The following is a 16,218-nucleotide window of genomic DNA, read 5'->3' as shown; positions in this document are numbered from 1 at the left end:
AGTGTTTAAGAAAGAGCAAGAAGGCCAGTGTTGCTGGAGGGTGAGATGGTGTAAGATGAAGCTGGAGAGGTTTCTAGGGCCAGATGAGGAAGTGCCTCACAGGCACAATTAAGAATTTTGAACTGGATTCTAGATGTGATGTAAAGCCAATGGAAGGGTTTTGAGCAGGGAACTAAAACGATCAGATCTATATTCGGAAAGGCCTGCTCTAAAGACTACATACTCAACGATTCCATTTATAAGACACTGGAAAATGTAAACAGAGACAGAAGTAGATCAGTGGGGATAAAAAAAGGCTGACTACAAAGGGCAGCACTAGAGACTTTTGAGGGGGTGATGAACTATTGTGTATCTTGATTATGGTGGTGTTTATGCAACTGTATGCACTGTCAACATTCACAGAACTGTACAATGAAAAGAGAGAACTTTATTATACGTAATTCAAAGACAGTGGGACCCGTGCACACGGTCTACACTGGCTGATATGCAAGCACCTCATGTGGGTGCAGGAGGCATGGCACGAGGAAGGGAGCCTAATTAGGAGACTATTACAATAATGTAGGGAAGAATGAAATGGCAACCCACTCCAGTGTTCTTGCCTGGAGAATCCCAGGGATGGGGGAGCCCGGTGTGCTGCCGTCTATGGGGTCGCACAGAGTTGGACATGACTGAAGCGACTTAGCAGCAGCAGCAGCAGGGAAAAATGATGGCATATAGTTGGAAAGTAGAGCCATGAGATCAGCATAGTTTTTACCATCGAGTCTCTCACTGGTGCACTGATGGAATACATGTGTTGCTATACTCTCTTATGTAATTTTTCACCTAAAAATAGCTCAAACCCGTGTCAGATTCTACAACTGCCTCCAGAGAGAAAACCATTTGTATCATTTGTATCACTGTAAAAACTTTGCATTGAAAATACCTTTTAAAAACCTGATCAATATAAATTTATTTACACTACATTTTTTATTATACAATAAATATTATTTTATGACTAAGTTTATTATACTAATTCAACCTTATGTTTGCCCAGCTGAATTTGTCTAAGTAGAATATTTAACCAGCTGAAAAGAATAAACTGCTTTCAATTTCTTTAGAAGTACTCACATAATTGTTATACTGATCAACTCACTGAATCAATAAAGCAGATCCTGAAGTACAGACCCCCGCTATTTAACAATATTCTCCTAGTCTTATTAGAAGTATGCTAGAATGGTGATCATTTACGTCAGTGGTTTGAAAGCTACAGAGCCTATGTTACCAAGGGTCCATGAGAACACCAATGAAGGTCCTCAAAAGTGGTTCAAAAAACATATGGAAGTCATTCTTTAACCATGATAAAGCCTCAACGAGCTAACAAAAATGTCTTTATTTAAAATGTTACAATAATTACTCAACATTTGTATGTGTAGTTTTAATATACAACATTTCAAAATATATGGTCAATAATGGAAATCTAAAAACCAAAAGACGTTCAGGAAGCAGCAGCCATTAAACTTAATATACGACAACTGAGGTCTAAAAAGAATGAGATCCAAAAAATCCTCGATATGCACTTAGCTAGTGGCCATGCCAGGACCACGGTGTTACAATACTAAGTCCTGTCCAATGGCCCACACTGAAATATGCTCATAGCAAGTAAGAGCTGTCTTACTCAGTTTTTTAGCACACAGGTACCCAGCACAATACTTTGCAAACAGCAGAACTCAGGAGTGGTCTCATGGGGAACTGCCTTTATCTTAAGTGATTATATAATTCAGACAGTTCACTGATTCAGACTTGTCTCTCCTCTCAATTATTCTGCATTAATTAGGGCTTATGCTACCAGCACTAACTAAAGCAATAATTAAATTCAATGGGATTATAATAGGGTTTGGCTTTTGGCTGAAATTTCACCAGATAAGCAAGACATTCACAGAGTTATATACAAGTAAAGCAAAAACCTAGAGAAATGAGGCAAGAAAGATCTTGGAAAATCTGCCTAAGTATAAGAAAATGTATCTTAAGAAGAAGTATGGACTAGGTATAGATAATAAGCAAAATGACCATATCTAAGTAACTACTATTTTCTAGTTTCTTTTGTAATGAGAGTATAAAATTAATCAGTAGCTTATTATCAACATTTTTTTTTAGTGAAATAAAACAGACTACAAAATATGAAGAACTAAAAGAGCTTCACAAAACTTGTTTCAGTAACATATATACACACATAGTTTGTACCAAGTCACAAAACATTTCCTACTATGGATAGCTATCAAACCACTTAAAGCCTCAAAATGTTAGTATATACATGTATAACAGAGTCACTTTACTATAGAGAAAAATAAAATCAACACATCTTAAGTCAAATATATTTCAATAAAAATTTTAAAATACCAATATGAAAAAAAAAACCAAAACCTTGAAAGCCTCTGTTGCAGAAAATAAAATCTGAACTTACCATTTTTTTGGCATGTTCTTCACACAGAGGTGTCTGGTGTGTAATGTCAAAGACGGGCACAGAACACTGCTGTCCATCTGCGAACTTGGCTGTGCAACTTGAGAAGAGTTGCTGAGAGCGGTTTAAGAGGATATCTGGGTTTTTTTTAAGTTAAGAATAAAATACACTGAAACAATTAAAATTTTCAATTTCTATATAAAATTTATTTCTTCAGTTACTTGTGCTTAGTAATATAAATTTTGTTTTCTACAAAAGCTAAAGAACCAACCCAACTATTATAGAAAATGGTAACAGTTGAATTTATCATCTTCAATTATCAGAAGATACTTTTAAAGGAGTCTATTTTGCTAATGAGCTCCTAACATGAGTCTCTCTTATGGCTATTCTGATTTCTGTTATTTAGAGAAGCAGGGTCATTTCCTTCCTAACACACTAACTCCTACAAGTTACACTATGATGGTTTAAACAAAAACAAAACTTTCTTTTAAGGAAAATTTCTGCCTAAGATACTAATAAAGAATAAACAGTTAAAGATTTAATTACAAAAAAACTCATCTATCCATATTTGAATTTTTCATTTCACATTTCCAATACCAAACTCAAACTTCTAACTTATGAAATATTACTTTAAAGTTAAAACTATACTATTAAAAGTGGAACATCAGCTTTTTGTCATCATCATTTTTAAGCAGTGATACTTTTAGCCACTAACTACATTTCCATATAATAGATATAAAGTATATATCTTTTGTATTTATATCTATTTATACTTTATATCTATTAAGGGAATATCTTTCATTTATTCCTTTATGCTTTTACAATTAAGCATACAGGAAAAAAACCTTTACTGCATAGAAACTGTTGCTGAAAAAGCTGTGAAAATACAATACCAAGAGAAAGGAAGGAAAGAGTAAAGAAAAGTAATTGCTACTATATTAATTTTTAAAATCCCACTCAACTTTAAATGTTTAATAGAAGTGAAAGTAATAAGATTTCATGATCACCCTGAAGTTCCTTAACATAGGTTTTCCTCATGTATATGCTTTCTTAGGATATCTTCTTTCCTAGTTACTGATGTTTGTTATCTTTCATACATTTCAGATCAGCCATGTACTCAATAAAAAGAGCAAATTAATCCCACGGTGGGGAAAAAAAAAAAAAACTATAAAACTGTATAACTTTCTTGGAAGACTAAAGACAGTTTTTGAATAATGGGATTTTATTTTCCTGTCAATGGGTGTCATGGTTATCTCTTACAAACTACCTACAACTACTGGAAGGACCAGAATCTTATTTTAAAAAAATTTTATTTAAATGACAGCCATTGGAAGAACCTACTACTTGCTGTCCATTTTGCCCATTTCGATATAATTGTTGAATACAGAACTATAATGACATAAGCAGGAAAAAAAAGCTCTTCAGTTTTTGAGCAAAACAAATGCAAGAAACTTTAAGTAAACACCAAGAAAATCAGAAGTAATATAAAAACTATTTTAAATACTAAATAGCTATGATTTCAAGAATTATTCACTTGGCCTAAGAATGAAATATATCACCCAACGAGCCAGTACTTTTCAATGTGCACTCAGTTAAGTCAGGAGGATACGCTGGAAGCAATGTCTGGTGAATGGAAGGGCTTTGTTGGTGCACTGTTCGCCCTTCACAGTCCCACTGCATGCTGCCGCTTCCATCTCCTTCAACGTGGTCCGACTTACGCTAAGGAATGAAAACACAGTAAGAATTTTTTAAATGCTTTAAGAATCTAGCACAATTGTTCAAATAATGTTACTATTTTATAACATTCACACTTTTAACTACCTAGATTCATTAATTAATATGCAAGTATGAATTACAATGACCAGTTCTAATATTTCTCCAACTGACAAAACAAATAATTACATTATAATTTGGCCTCAGCTATGTCTATCTATTTTGGGTTTTTTTTTTTTTTTTTTAAGTGATATTTTGGTTTCTTTTACTTCACAAGGAAGCAGTAGAAAATAGTGAAGACCATGAGACTAGATCAGACAGACCTGGTTCTGAATTTCGGCTCTGCCTCTTACTAGCTCTGTGATCTTGGGCAAGTTACTTAGCCTTGGTTAAGTCTCAACTTCCTCACCTGTGGAGTGGAGATAAGAGTCCTCTAGCTGACAGGCAAGCATCAAAAGACGTAACACATCTAAAACACCACGTAGAGTATAGAGTATGGTACACAGTAAAGAATCAATGGTTGTCAGTCACCACTATTATCAACATTGTTAGATTTTGGCCTCAGAAAGCTTCTAAACATTAATACACCTGCAAAATAATGAACCTAATACATGAGGAATGGGATGCAGAACAGAAAGCTAAGCAATGAAGAATCTCCTTTCCACCCCTGTCTCAATTTGCCAGCTTCCACTCGCTCTATTAATTAATATGTGTTCATTTTAGTAGTTTGTAATCCTTCCATAGTTTTATACAAACATTAAATTTTTAAAAAAAATTTAATTCTTGGAAGTATAAAAACTATGCTACCTATGTAATTCTATCAAATGTCATAAACTATTAGGCCTTCACACGTGCCTGAGTATGGAAAAAGAATCTACTTGGTGCACTGAGTCACAAGTCAGGCATCAAAAATTGAAAAATCTTTTCAATTGTTTGTTTCTAGTATCATTCTAAGGATTTAAGTGAGATGATTTACATTAATTAGAAAAGGTCATATAGAATCTAAGTTACATCAAATATTTCTTTTACAATTGTAACTTTCATATACTGAATGCTAAAAGGTGCTGCCTTAGAAGCGGCTTTAATTAAGAGTTCTGCTAGGTTTGTCAGGATCACGAGTGAGGAAGTAGGTCATTAAGCTCACAATTTCCAAAAACTGAAGCTTTACTATTTTGGCAGCTAAGCCCAATTTCTCTTGGTTGAGATTTAAATAGAAGGTAGCTCTCCAATTTGAATGGGTAACTTTCCTTGAACTCTTTAGTAATTTACTCAACCATCTGCCAGGCCTCGTGTTACAACACAGCCCTCACTTACTTTATCCTAAACTTCAAAGTAAACCATTGGCTTCAATTTTAGAATCATCATTATGTTCTAACTCACCAATCTATCTCTTAAAATAAACCCAAAGTTAGGATTTCAATATCCCCATAGAGAATAATCCCAACGAAACAAAGGTTTTGATGCTGTTAACATGAAAATATTTACTGTGGGCTTCCAGTTTGTATGCTCTACTGGATCCTCTGTTAAAAAAGAAGATTCCATACAAACAATACTATCTCTCTGCAGAACTGTGGGCTATAAGATATTGAGACTCAGGTTTATAAATTTTAAGCTCTTTCAATGGTTTATTCTACATGCTCACCCATAAATGACAAAGTTACTAGATAAAGAATATTCCGGGAGTTTGTGATGGACAGGGAGGCCTGGCATGCTGCGATTCGGTCGCAAAGAGTCGGACACGACTGAGTGACTGAACTGAACTGAAATGAAGTTTATATCTAAACCATATTTTAAGAATACCTATTAGAAGGTAGCCATTATAGTTTCAATTTCTAAAATATTTAACAGCAACTTTTTAAATGTTTTCTGTGGAATTAGGCCTCTGATAACAAAAATATTACATACAGAGGAAGTTAGTTAACTGAGTTGATTTTTGAAGACCTTATATATAATGTAAAGGAGTAAGGAACTAATCACCAAGGAATGATTAGAGCACACTGGCATATAATTATCAGCAATGCAGTGAGCAATAAAGCATTTTATTAATCATGGGGGACATAAGCAAATGATATCACATAAATTTGAGATCTGTAATATGAGTTCATCTTGGTGTCTGTTTTGTAACACTTGGTTATCATGGAATTTTCTGAAAAACATCACTAAAGGTGGTTTGGGAGATGATAAAAAGGGGTTGATTCTGCCAGTTAAAAATCATAGGTAAGTACAGTTTCCATACAGATAGCAAATTGTCCCAAACTCACAGTATAGTCTCTTTATATGTCACATCTTTGACAGAGCTGTAACAATATATGAGACCCAATATAGACAGTGATCTATATCTAGATTGCTTCATGCTGGACAAAACTAAAATTTCTACTGAAATTATACACTTGAAAGCATTATATCATATAAACGTTAGATATCTTTATTTTAAAACGTATATCAAAAAAATAAAAAGTAAAAAAATAAAACGTATATCAAAATGAGTGAGTTCTTTTAACAAATAGAAAACAGACCCTCACTTGTTCAATTCTATTCATTCATGCATCAACACTGGAGATTAAAAACAAAATATACACTGTCCCTGCCCTCGTCTGGTATGACAGAGAGACATTAATGTAAGTATAGAATTCTACAATGAAGCAGAGTACAGAGCACAAAAGCGTATGTATTAGGAGACCAAACACAGTCAGGGGAATCTGGGAATGTTTCTCTCAGAAAGACAAGTCTCTGACCACGTAAGAAGTAAGTTAAGCCCTAAATACCTTCTCGGCAGACACTACTCCATGACAGGAGACTGAGAGTTCTGAAAGAAAGAGGAAATACTGCAGCCTGCAGTCACTACGGAGGTATATCAGATATACATACGTAGTTTCAAACCACTCCAAATATGCCAAGAAGCAGAAAATTCTTCAGGGCATATTATTTTTTGAGATACTCAACTGGAAAATAGGTTACTTTGTTAAAGCAAATATAATGAAAATCAAAATACACAAAATGAAAATGAAATTTCAAAAATTATAGTATAGTTATGTAAGGAATATGATCAACAGCTACAAAGCAAAGGTTAATTTTTAGTTTTCGGCTTGTTTTAAACCCTTTTTCCCTCAAATGACTTATGATCGTCCTTGAAAAATTAAAATACACAAACTACAAATTTTTTTAAACTTTATCAATAATCCCATCAACTTGAGATAATTCTGGTAATATTTAGGTATATATAAACCCCAAAATGTTTTACATATATAATGTTTATTTGCACACACACACACAGAAAAAGACTAGGAGGAAAAAGAATAAAAATATTCATAGTGCTCATTCTGTTTTGTGAATGGTGATATTATGGAGATTTTCTGCTATTTTCCATATTTTTCAAACTTTCACAATAAGCAAATATCTTCATTATAAACAGAAGGGACTTTTTCCCCCCAAAAAAATCCAGTGTAATAAAATATTCTGAATACAATATTTGGGATAATGTATATATTACCAGAAAATATAATGGAAATGCTTATATAAGAAAATGCTTATATAAGTCAAAAACATAAAACACCACTTTGGTAGTTAAAAAAAAAAACTGTAAGTATTACTTTTACAAGAAATTACTTAACAAGAAATTTTTTAAGCACTGTATTTTTTTAAAGACAGGTAGCATTCCCAAATTCTCTACTAAATAAATTCTAATTGAACTCCAGCAAAATTCTAGTAATACTTTTTTTTTTTGATGGTCAGCTTGTGGCAGGATAATTTTGCCATCGCTGAAGAACTTTGAGCAACAAAACCAAAATACAGGGCTTAAGTACTTCAGGATAATATGTCCACCACTCTCTGTGTCTTGACTATCCTCTCAAAAAATAGAGAAAACAGGGTGAGCTCTTAGAAACAGGTGGCTGTGTGGAGCTCTGACCTGGCTCGACTGCATGCAGCTCTCTGCAGCTCCTGGATCAGCTGGCCAGCACACTCTGGTTCTCTACTAGCCGCCTGCAGCAAGGCCTTCCTCAATGTGTGCCGGCATTTCTTTTGACGAGATTCTGCCCGCTCCAGGCGGCAGAGGTGCTTATATTTCTGCTGAAAGTAAGTGCAAAGTTGGGTCACCCTGGAGCTCCTACTCTCCGTGTCATCATCATCCGACCTAGAAAGTGCAGGGAGAGAAACACAGAACTTGATTACATGGGAGGTGCATTTTAGAAAAGGGAAAAGCAGGTTGAGGAAAGGGGGCTGGATGTACAGGGCTGAAACTGGTGGCTCATGAGCATACACAATGAAACGAGAGGAACAGAATTCAGTAGAGCAGCTGAAAACGAGTACAGTGTTCTAACACCAAGCGGGCAGCAGAGACAATCCAATGCTCTACGAGGTTTAAACTTCTTAGTCCGTCATAATTAAGACATTCCATGTATCAGTGTCTTCTAAATTTTAAGTGAAGAGGTATCTGGGGGAAGAAAATAATTTCTTTACCTCGATTTACTAACAAGTCTGAATGAATGACATGAAGGTTATGATGAAAACACTCAGCATAATTTCATAAAAGATAGGTCATGCCAGAAATGGAGCAGTGAATACATCTAAGAGCTGCCCTTTCAGATGCCCTGGTTTTTAACTACCTTCTTTTGCTAAGCACTAAAAGAATTTTGATTGTAGGGATCACAATCATTCTACAGCATTTGTTCAAACCAAGGAAATATCCTAAACATTTCACATCCCAGGGAATTACACAGAGGCTTTTCTGTCTTTGGGTTCCCTAGGTGGTGCAGTGGTAAGGAATCCACTTGCAAATGCAGGAGACACCAGCAATGTGGGTTTGATCCCTGGGTCAGGAATATCCCCTGGAGGATATTCCAGGGGATATTCTTGTCTATGTGCCTGGAAAATCCCATGGACAGAGGAGTCTGGTGGGCTACAGTCCATGGGGTTGCAAAGAGTCAGACCCAACTGAGCACTTTTTGTCTTTATGCTAATATTGATTGACCGGTAGCCCTGGCTGGAGCACTATGTTGAAAAGGATGCTGAGAGTATATCAGGCTCAAAAAGAAACAGTACGGTGGTTAGTTAGCAATGTCTACCACCAGGGAAAAGGAAATGGCAACCCACTCTAGTACTCTTGCCTGGAAAATCCCATGGATGGAGGAGCATGGTAGGCTACAGTCTATGGGTCACAAAAAGATTGAGCGACTTCACTTCACTTCACCAACAGGGAAGTTAACAAAGTCATTTTCCTAGGGAACAAATGTGACCTCATTTTTTTTTTTCTATTAGGAATAATGCACATAAGACAGGAAAACCAACCTGTATTATATTATATATTACCTTCCTTCTCTTATATCCTAACATAAACAAAACACGTGTGACACTCCAAACGATATATAGTATCTTACTAATTTGCAGTAAATACTGCTCAGTTTCTCTTCTCTTCTTGAGTGGTATCACCCCTCTTTCCTTCAAAATAGCTCATAACCAGCTACTCTGTAAACTTCTGTTTAGTATATGTCCTAAGTCACGTTTTCTTCAGCACAGTTTTTACTACAGATATACCAACTAAAGGATCTCACTTCAGTCTTTTCCTCTACTTGACATCCAACATTTGCTCTGTGTCTGTCATACTTTGTGAAAAGCTAGGAGCTATTTAAAATTTCAATTTCCCACGACCTACCCTAGATATGCATGCATGTGTGCTAAGTCATTTCAGTCATGTCCAGTTCTTTGCATCCCTATGGACTGTAACCCGCCAGGTTACAGTCCTCTCTCCATCCATGGGGTTCTCTGGGCAAGAATACTGGAGTGGGTTGCTATGCCCTCCTCCAGGGGATCTTCTGGACCCAGAGATTAAACCCATGTCTCTTATGTCTCCTGCACTGGCAAGCAGATTCTTTATCACTAGCGCCACCTGGGAAACCCACCCTAGATCTACTGATCCAGAACTTCCATGGGATAGAACACAGCAATCTTTTAATTGCTCCCTAAGTCTCACGGCAGGTCTCCATTTGAGAGTTCTGGTAGGGCCAGTAAATGCTGTTAGTATGTTTAATGTGAGATAGAGAACAACAAGTAACATAGGAGAGGTACAGATAAAATGCTTTTAACGTCTACTGAAAAGACTCCAGGATGAAAGGCTTCGTAGAGAAGATGACAACAGAACAGAACCTTGAAGAAAAGGTGGAATCTGAAGATGAGAAAAAAAAGGGATCTCACAAGGATAAAGCAATACGCCAAGATACAGAGATGGACAGGATGGGGAACACCAAGGACTGCAGAGCTTAGGTGGGCTAGGGAGAGGGGTATGCAGAGTACTGATGGGCAAGGCCAAACATAAAGGCCAGATTACAGAATTTAACCCGTATTCCACAGGCAATGAAGAACTCTATAAATTATTAAGAATACAGCTAACAATAACTGAGCTGTGCATGAGAAAGATTACACATAGGCAGATATAAACGGAGAAAGAGATAGAAGAAAAGAGTAATGAAGAAGTTATTACAAAACCCCAGGGACGGGCTTCCCTGGTACCTCAGTGGTAAAGAATCCGCCTGCTAATGCAGGGGACATGGATGTGATCCCTGGTCCAGGAAGATCCCACCTGCCTCCGAGCAACTAAGCCTGTGCTCCAGACCACGAATTGCAGCTACTAAGCAAACGCGCCACGACCACTGAACCTGCTCACCGAGAACCTCCAAGAGAAGCCAGGGCAATGAAGAGTAGTGCCTGCTCGCCACAACTAGAGAAAAGCCCTAGCAGCAGCAATTGGCTGTGACTCGGCACAGCCAATAAACAAAGTTAAAAACAAAAAAATTCCAGGTAAGAAATAACAAAGACCCCACACCAAGATGGCAGCAGCAGGACTGGAGAACATGAGAGGTCATCTGCATGTATTAAAGATTTGTCACCTGGGCAAGGAAGAAGCCGAAGGGACAATTATCAGCCAGCAGTTCCACTGGCAAAGACCAGGAAACAGCAGCAAGAGAAAATGTGGGGTAGGAAATAAATTCCATTTTGCGTGCATACATGCACAGTCAAGTCCGTCTCTTTGCATCCCCACAGACTACAGCCCACCAGGCTCCTCTGCCCATGGCAAGAATACTGGAGGCCTTCCCAGGTAGAGCTAACTGTAATGAACCCTCCTGCCAATGCAGGAGATGTAAGAGACTCAGGTCCGATCCCTGGGTTGGGAAAATCCCTTGGAGGAGGGTGTGGCAACCAACAAGATTCTCCAGTATTCTTGCCTGGAGAATCCCATGGACAGAGAAGCCTGGTGGGCTATATAGTTCGCATAGGATCGCAAAGAGTTGGACACGACTGAAGTGACTTAGCACACACGCAATAATGGAGTGTGTTGCCATTTACTCCTCCAGGAGATCTTCCCGAATCTGGGAGTAAACCCCCATGTACTGTATCTCCTGCATTGGCAACAGGGTTCTTTACCACTGAGCCACCTAAGAAGCTCAAATTCCATTTAAAATGCAGAGGAGCCATCAAAGGGAGTGGTAGAAAAACCGTTGGAAATTATAAACTTGAGCACTTTTAGGGAAGAGATACAGATTTCAAAGTCAACAGCTAACAACTGGGAGTAACTAAAAGTAAAAGGCCACAGAGATAATAGAAAGAACAAGACACATAAGGGCCATTATCACAAAAGAATTCGGTGACTGGGCATGAAGGATAAGAAAGTCAATAATGACTTTGAATCTGCATAACTAAGAGAATGGAAGTGTCATAATAGAAAGAGAAGAGAAACAGTTAAGTCTTAAAGGGAAAATAAAGGTAGGGTAAATAATCAACTGCCAACACTGTTATTTACAAAGACTCTGCTGCTGCTGCTGCTAAGTTGACTCAGTCGTGTCCGACTCTGTGCGACCCCAGAGAGGGCAGCCCATAGGCTCCTCTGTCCCTGGGATTCTCCAGGCAAGAATACTGGAGTGGGTTGCCATTTCGTTCTCTAATGCATGAAAGTGAAAAGTGAAAGTGGAGTCGCTCAGTCATGCCCGACTCTTCGCGACCCCATGGACTGGAGCCTACCAGGCTCCTCCATCCATGGGATTTTCCAGGCAAGAGTACTGGAGTGGGGTGCCATTGCCTTCTCTGAAAAAGACTCTATTACTGCACAGAAAATGGACTGAATGAATGGTTCTCAAGTTAACCATGGGAAGCTGCACCTGGATGCAGAGACATGTTATGTCGTGATAAAAGTTTTCAGAGCTTATTCATAACTCTCTTATTTATCTTGCTGTGGCCCAATAACTGGCAGTTTGCAGACTAGCACAAGTTCACAGACCATCCTTGGTAAGGTCCTAAACTAGAAAGTCTTCAAGGTGCCTTCCACTCTAAGACAGCTTGAGAGTAATACTTCAAGGGGCTTCCCAGGTGGCTCGGTGATAAAGAATCCACCTGCCAATGCAGAAGACTTGGATTCGATCCCTGGGTTGGAAAGATCCCCTAGAATAGGAAATGGCAATCCACTCCAGTATTTTTGCCAGGATAATCCCTTGGACAGAGGAGCCTGGCAGGCTATAGTCCATGGGGTTGCATGAATCCAACAGGATGGAGCATGCAAGTACATTCTTCAAACCTAGTTGCTGAGGAAGATTACCCAACTAGGAAGAGAAAGGCCAGGTCCTATCATTTACCAGCAGTGACAAGAGCTTGTACCTACAGCATTCCTCAGTAAGTGTTAAGTCTCCTTCCTTCTTTAAATTTTCTCATTGGTGAAATGAGAGACATAGTTGGCTCTTCTATCTCCCATGGTTAAGAGGAATAATATGTGTGAAATCACAATATAAGTATAGGTATTAAGATGCTACTCATAGCCCCACGTACAGAACAGTAAAATTCCGAACTTGATTTCCTAAGACTTTAGGCTTGTCTGTAATCTCAGAGCAACAAGAAATTTTACAAATAAAATTAACGTTAATTTATTAAAACAAAAGAGCAAAAACTTTCCACAAAGAAAAAATTCAGGACCAGACGGATTCACTGGTGAATTATACAAAATGTCTGAAGAATTAGAGGGCTTTCCTGGTGTTCCAGTGGTTAAGATTCCATGCTCCCAATACAGGGGCATGGGTTTGATCCCTGGTTGGGGAATCAAGATCCCACATGCTGCAGGGCACAGCCAAAAAATGAAACAAAACAAAAATAAAAACTACAGTAAGATGTCACCTCCAACCTGTTGGAATACCTATTATCAAAAAGAAATAACAAGGAAAAAAAAAAAAGAAATAACAAGGGTTGGTGAGGCTGTAGAGAAAAGAGAACCCTTGTACACTGTTAGTGGGAATGTAAACTGGAGCAGACATGTGGGAAACAGTCTAAACAGTTCAAAAAATTAAAAATAGAACAGAATTACCACATGACCCAGCAGTCTCACCTCTGGGGACGTATAATCAATGGAAATAAAATCACTGTCTCAAAGAGATATCAGCATCACCAGATTCACTACATCATGACTCACAATAGCAAGATGTAGAAGCAACCTAAGGGCCCACACACGGATGAATGGATAAAGAAACTGCAGGAGATGTACATAATAGAATGTTATTCAGCCACAAAAACAAAAATCCTGTCATTCGTGACAACATGGAGGGACATCAAGGGCATTATGCTAAATGAAATAAGTCAGAGAAATAAATGCCATATGACCTCTCCTTGTACGTGGAATCTTTAACAAAACACTTGATGCCAGAGACAGAGGTATATGGGAGGAAAAATAGATAAGCTATGTTTTAGGGCATTTTGTTTTAGTTGTTTTTTAGTTTAAATAAATTGAATAATAAAAAAGGATTCTGCTTAGTCTCTCATGGTAGAAACAAGACTGCAAAAGAAACTCTCCGAACACTGATACCAACAGTCTTACTCAGGAGCTGGTGGTCCTGCGCTCCATCTATGTTGCCTAACCCCGTCTTTCACATTCAAGCATATATATGTTTTCTCTATTGGCAAATGTAGTAATATTAAGGATAATTTTATTTTATTTTATTTTTTTAAGGATAATTTTAAAATAAAGAAGATATGTAATTTTCCTTAAAACAAAGCCTTAAAACAAAAAAAAAGGTCAAATAGAGATTTCGACATCCCATTCTCAGTAATGGATAGAACAAAATGAAAGGAAATCACCAAAGACGAAAAGAAAGAAAATCAGAGAAAACCTCAACACTATTAACCAAGTTGACCTGACATTTACAGAACACTCTAATCTAAATGTGATCTCTGATCACAGTTAAACACACAATTACATGAGAAACCAATTCCTGATAAATCTCCAAATATGTGTAAACTAAATATCACTTCTAAATAACCCATAGACCAAACAAGGTATCAAAAGAGGTATTAGAGTTTCCTGGTAGACCAGTGGTTAGGACTTCTAGATCTTACTGCCAAGGGCCTGGGTTCAACCCCTGGTCAGGGAACTAAGATCCCACAGGCTGCACAGAGATTTAAAAAAAAAAAAAGGAGGTGGGGTGGGGTGGGTATTAGAAAGTATTTTGAATTTAATAAAATTTAATAAAAATGAAAACATGTCATAAAATTTTATAAAAATGAAAACATGTCATACCAGAATTTGTAGGATGCAGCTAAAAACAGTGTTTAGAGGAAAATGGTATAGCATCTATACCAGAAATATCTCAGATTTACATGACTTAAGCTATTATCTTAAAAACTTCAAAAAATTAAAGCCAAACAGAAAAAACAATAAAGAACAGAAAGCAACAAAATAGGACTTTCCTGGCGGTCCAGTGGTTAAGACTCCACACCCCAGTGCAGGAGGCAGGGGTTCAATCCCTGATCAGGGAAGATGCCGCATGGTGGACCCAAATAGAAAAGAAAGCAATGAAAAAATAAGAAATTAAAAAGGAAGAAAAAGCAATGAAACCAAAAGCTTTCTTTAAAAAGATTAAAATCTATTATGAAGCTACTATTCTAATTAAAACTTTAAGTTATTGGCACAAGGACAAACAGGCCAATGGAAGAGATTAGAAAATGCACAAACAGACAAACACATAATATGTCAAGGGTTCCAATGCAATGGAAAGCAAGTGTTCGATAGTGTTGCTTAAATAGAAGTCATATTGGAAAAAAAAATGATCCTTGGTCCTAACTCACATCACATATAATATATACAAAAATAAATTCCAGAAAGACTGCCAGTAAAACAATAAATCTTTTAAAAGATATTATGAGAAAATAGCTTCATAATCCTGGCATAAGCAATGATTTCTCAAGTGAGTCACAAATAAACTAACCAGAAAGGAAAAAAAAAAACAACACACTAGTAAATTGTACTCATTAAAATTAAGAACTTTATTCTATTGAAGGCATCATTAGGTATGTGAAAAGGTAAGTAGTTCCTGGCAGTAATTACTGTTCAATTGCAAAAAAGCAAAATGGCTGTCTGGGGAGGCCTTACAAATAGCTGTGAAAAGAAGAGAGGCAAAAAGCAAAGAAGAAAAGGAAAGATATAAGCATCTGAATGCAGAGTTCCAAAGAATAGCAAGAAGAGATAAGAAAGCCTTCCTCAGAGATCAATGCAAAGAAATAGAGGAAAACAACAGAATGGGAAAGACTAGAGATCTCTTCAAGAAAATTAGAGATACCAAGGGAACATTTCATGCAAAGATGAGCTCGATAAAGGACAGAAATGGTATGGACCGAACAGAAGCAGAAGAAATTAAGAAGAGGTGGCAAGAATACACAGAAGAACTGTACAAAAAAGATCTTCACGACCCAGATAATCACGATGGTGTGATCACTGACCTAGAGCCAGACATCCTGGAATGTGAAGTCAAGTGGGCCTTAGAAAGCATCACTACGAACAAACCCAGTGGAGGTGATGGAATTCCAGCTGAGCTATTTCAAATCCTGAAAGATGATGCTGTCAAAGTGCTGCACTCAATATGCCAGCAAATTTGGAAAACTCTGCAGTGGCCACAGGACTGGAAAAGGTCAGTTTTCATTCGAATCCCAAAGAAAGGCAATGCCAAAGAATGCTCAAACTACCGCACAATTGCACTCATCTCACACGGTAGTAAAGTAATGCTCAAAATTCTCCAAGCCAGGCTTCAGCAATACGTGAACCATGA

At 37.4% G+C, this 16,218-nt stretch overlaps 1 protein-coding gene across 15 annotated transcripts in view; it reads right to left on the bottom strand.

Annotated features, from left to right (window-relative positions):
- Nucleotides 1-16,218, bottom strand: part of INO80D (INO80 complex subunit D) — a 70,659-nt gene that overhangs the window by 18,992 nt on the left and 35,449 nt on the right. For all 15 annotated transcript variants that reach the window (XM_086344133.1, XM_086344063.1, XM_086344052.1 and 12 more), the window contains 3 exons: nt 8,058-8,282; nt 4,047-4,156; nt 2,441-2,574 (listed from right to left, as the gene is read on the bottom strand). In XM_086344133.1, coding sequence (XP_086200259.1) covers nt 2,441-2,574; nt 4,047-4,156; nt 8,058-8,282 — 469 coding nt within the window. The remainder of the gene's footprint in view (nt 1-2,440; nt 2,575-4,046; nt 4,157-8,057; nt 8,283-16,218) is intronic.

This window comes from Bos grunniens, chromosome 2 (genome assembly GCF_055505025.1).
Source record: "Bos grunniens cultivar Pamir isolate PY7600 chromosome 2, Bosgru_T2T1.0, whole genome shotgun sequence".
NCBI lineage: Eukaryota > Metazoa > Chordata > Mammalia > Artiodactyla > Bovidae > Bos > Bos grunniens.
This window is presented reverse-complemented; position numbering and strand designations above follow the sequence as displayed.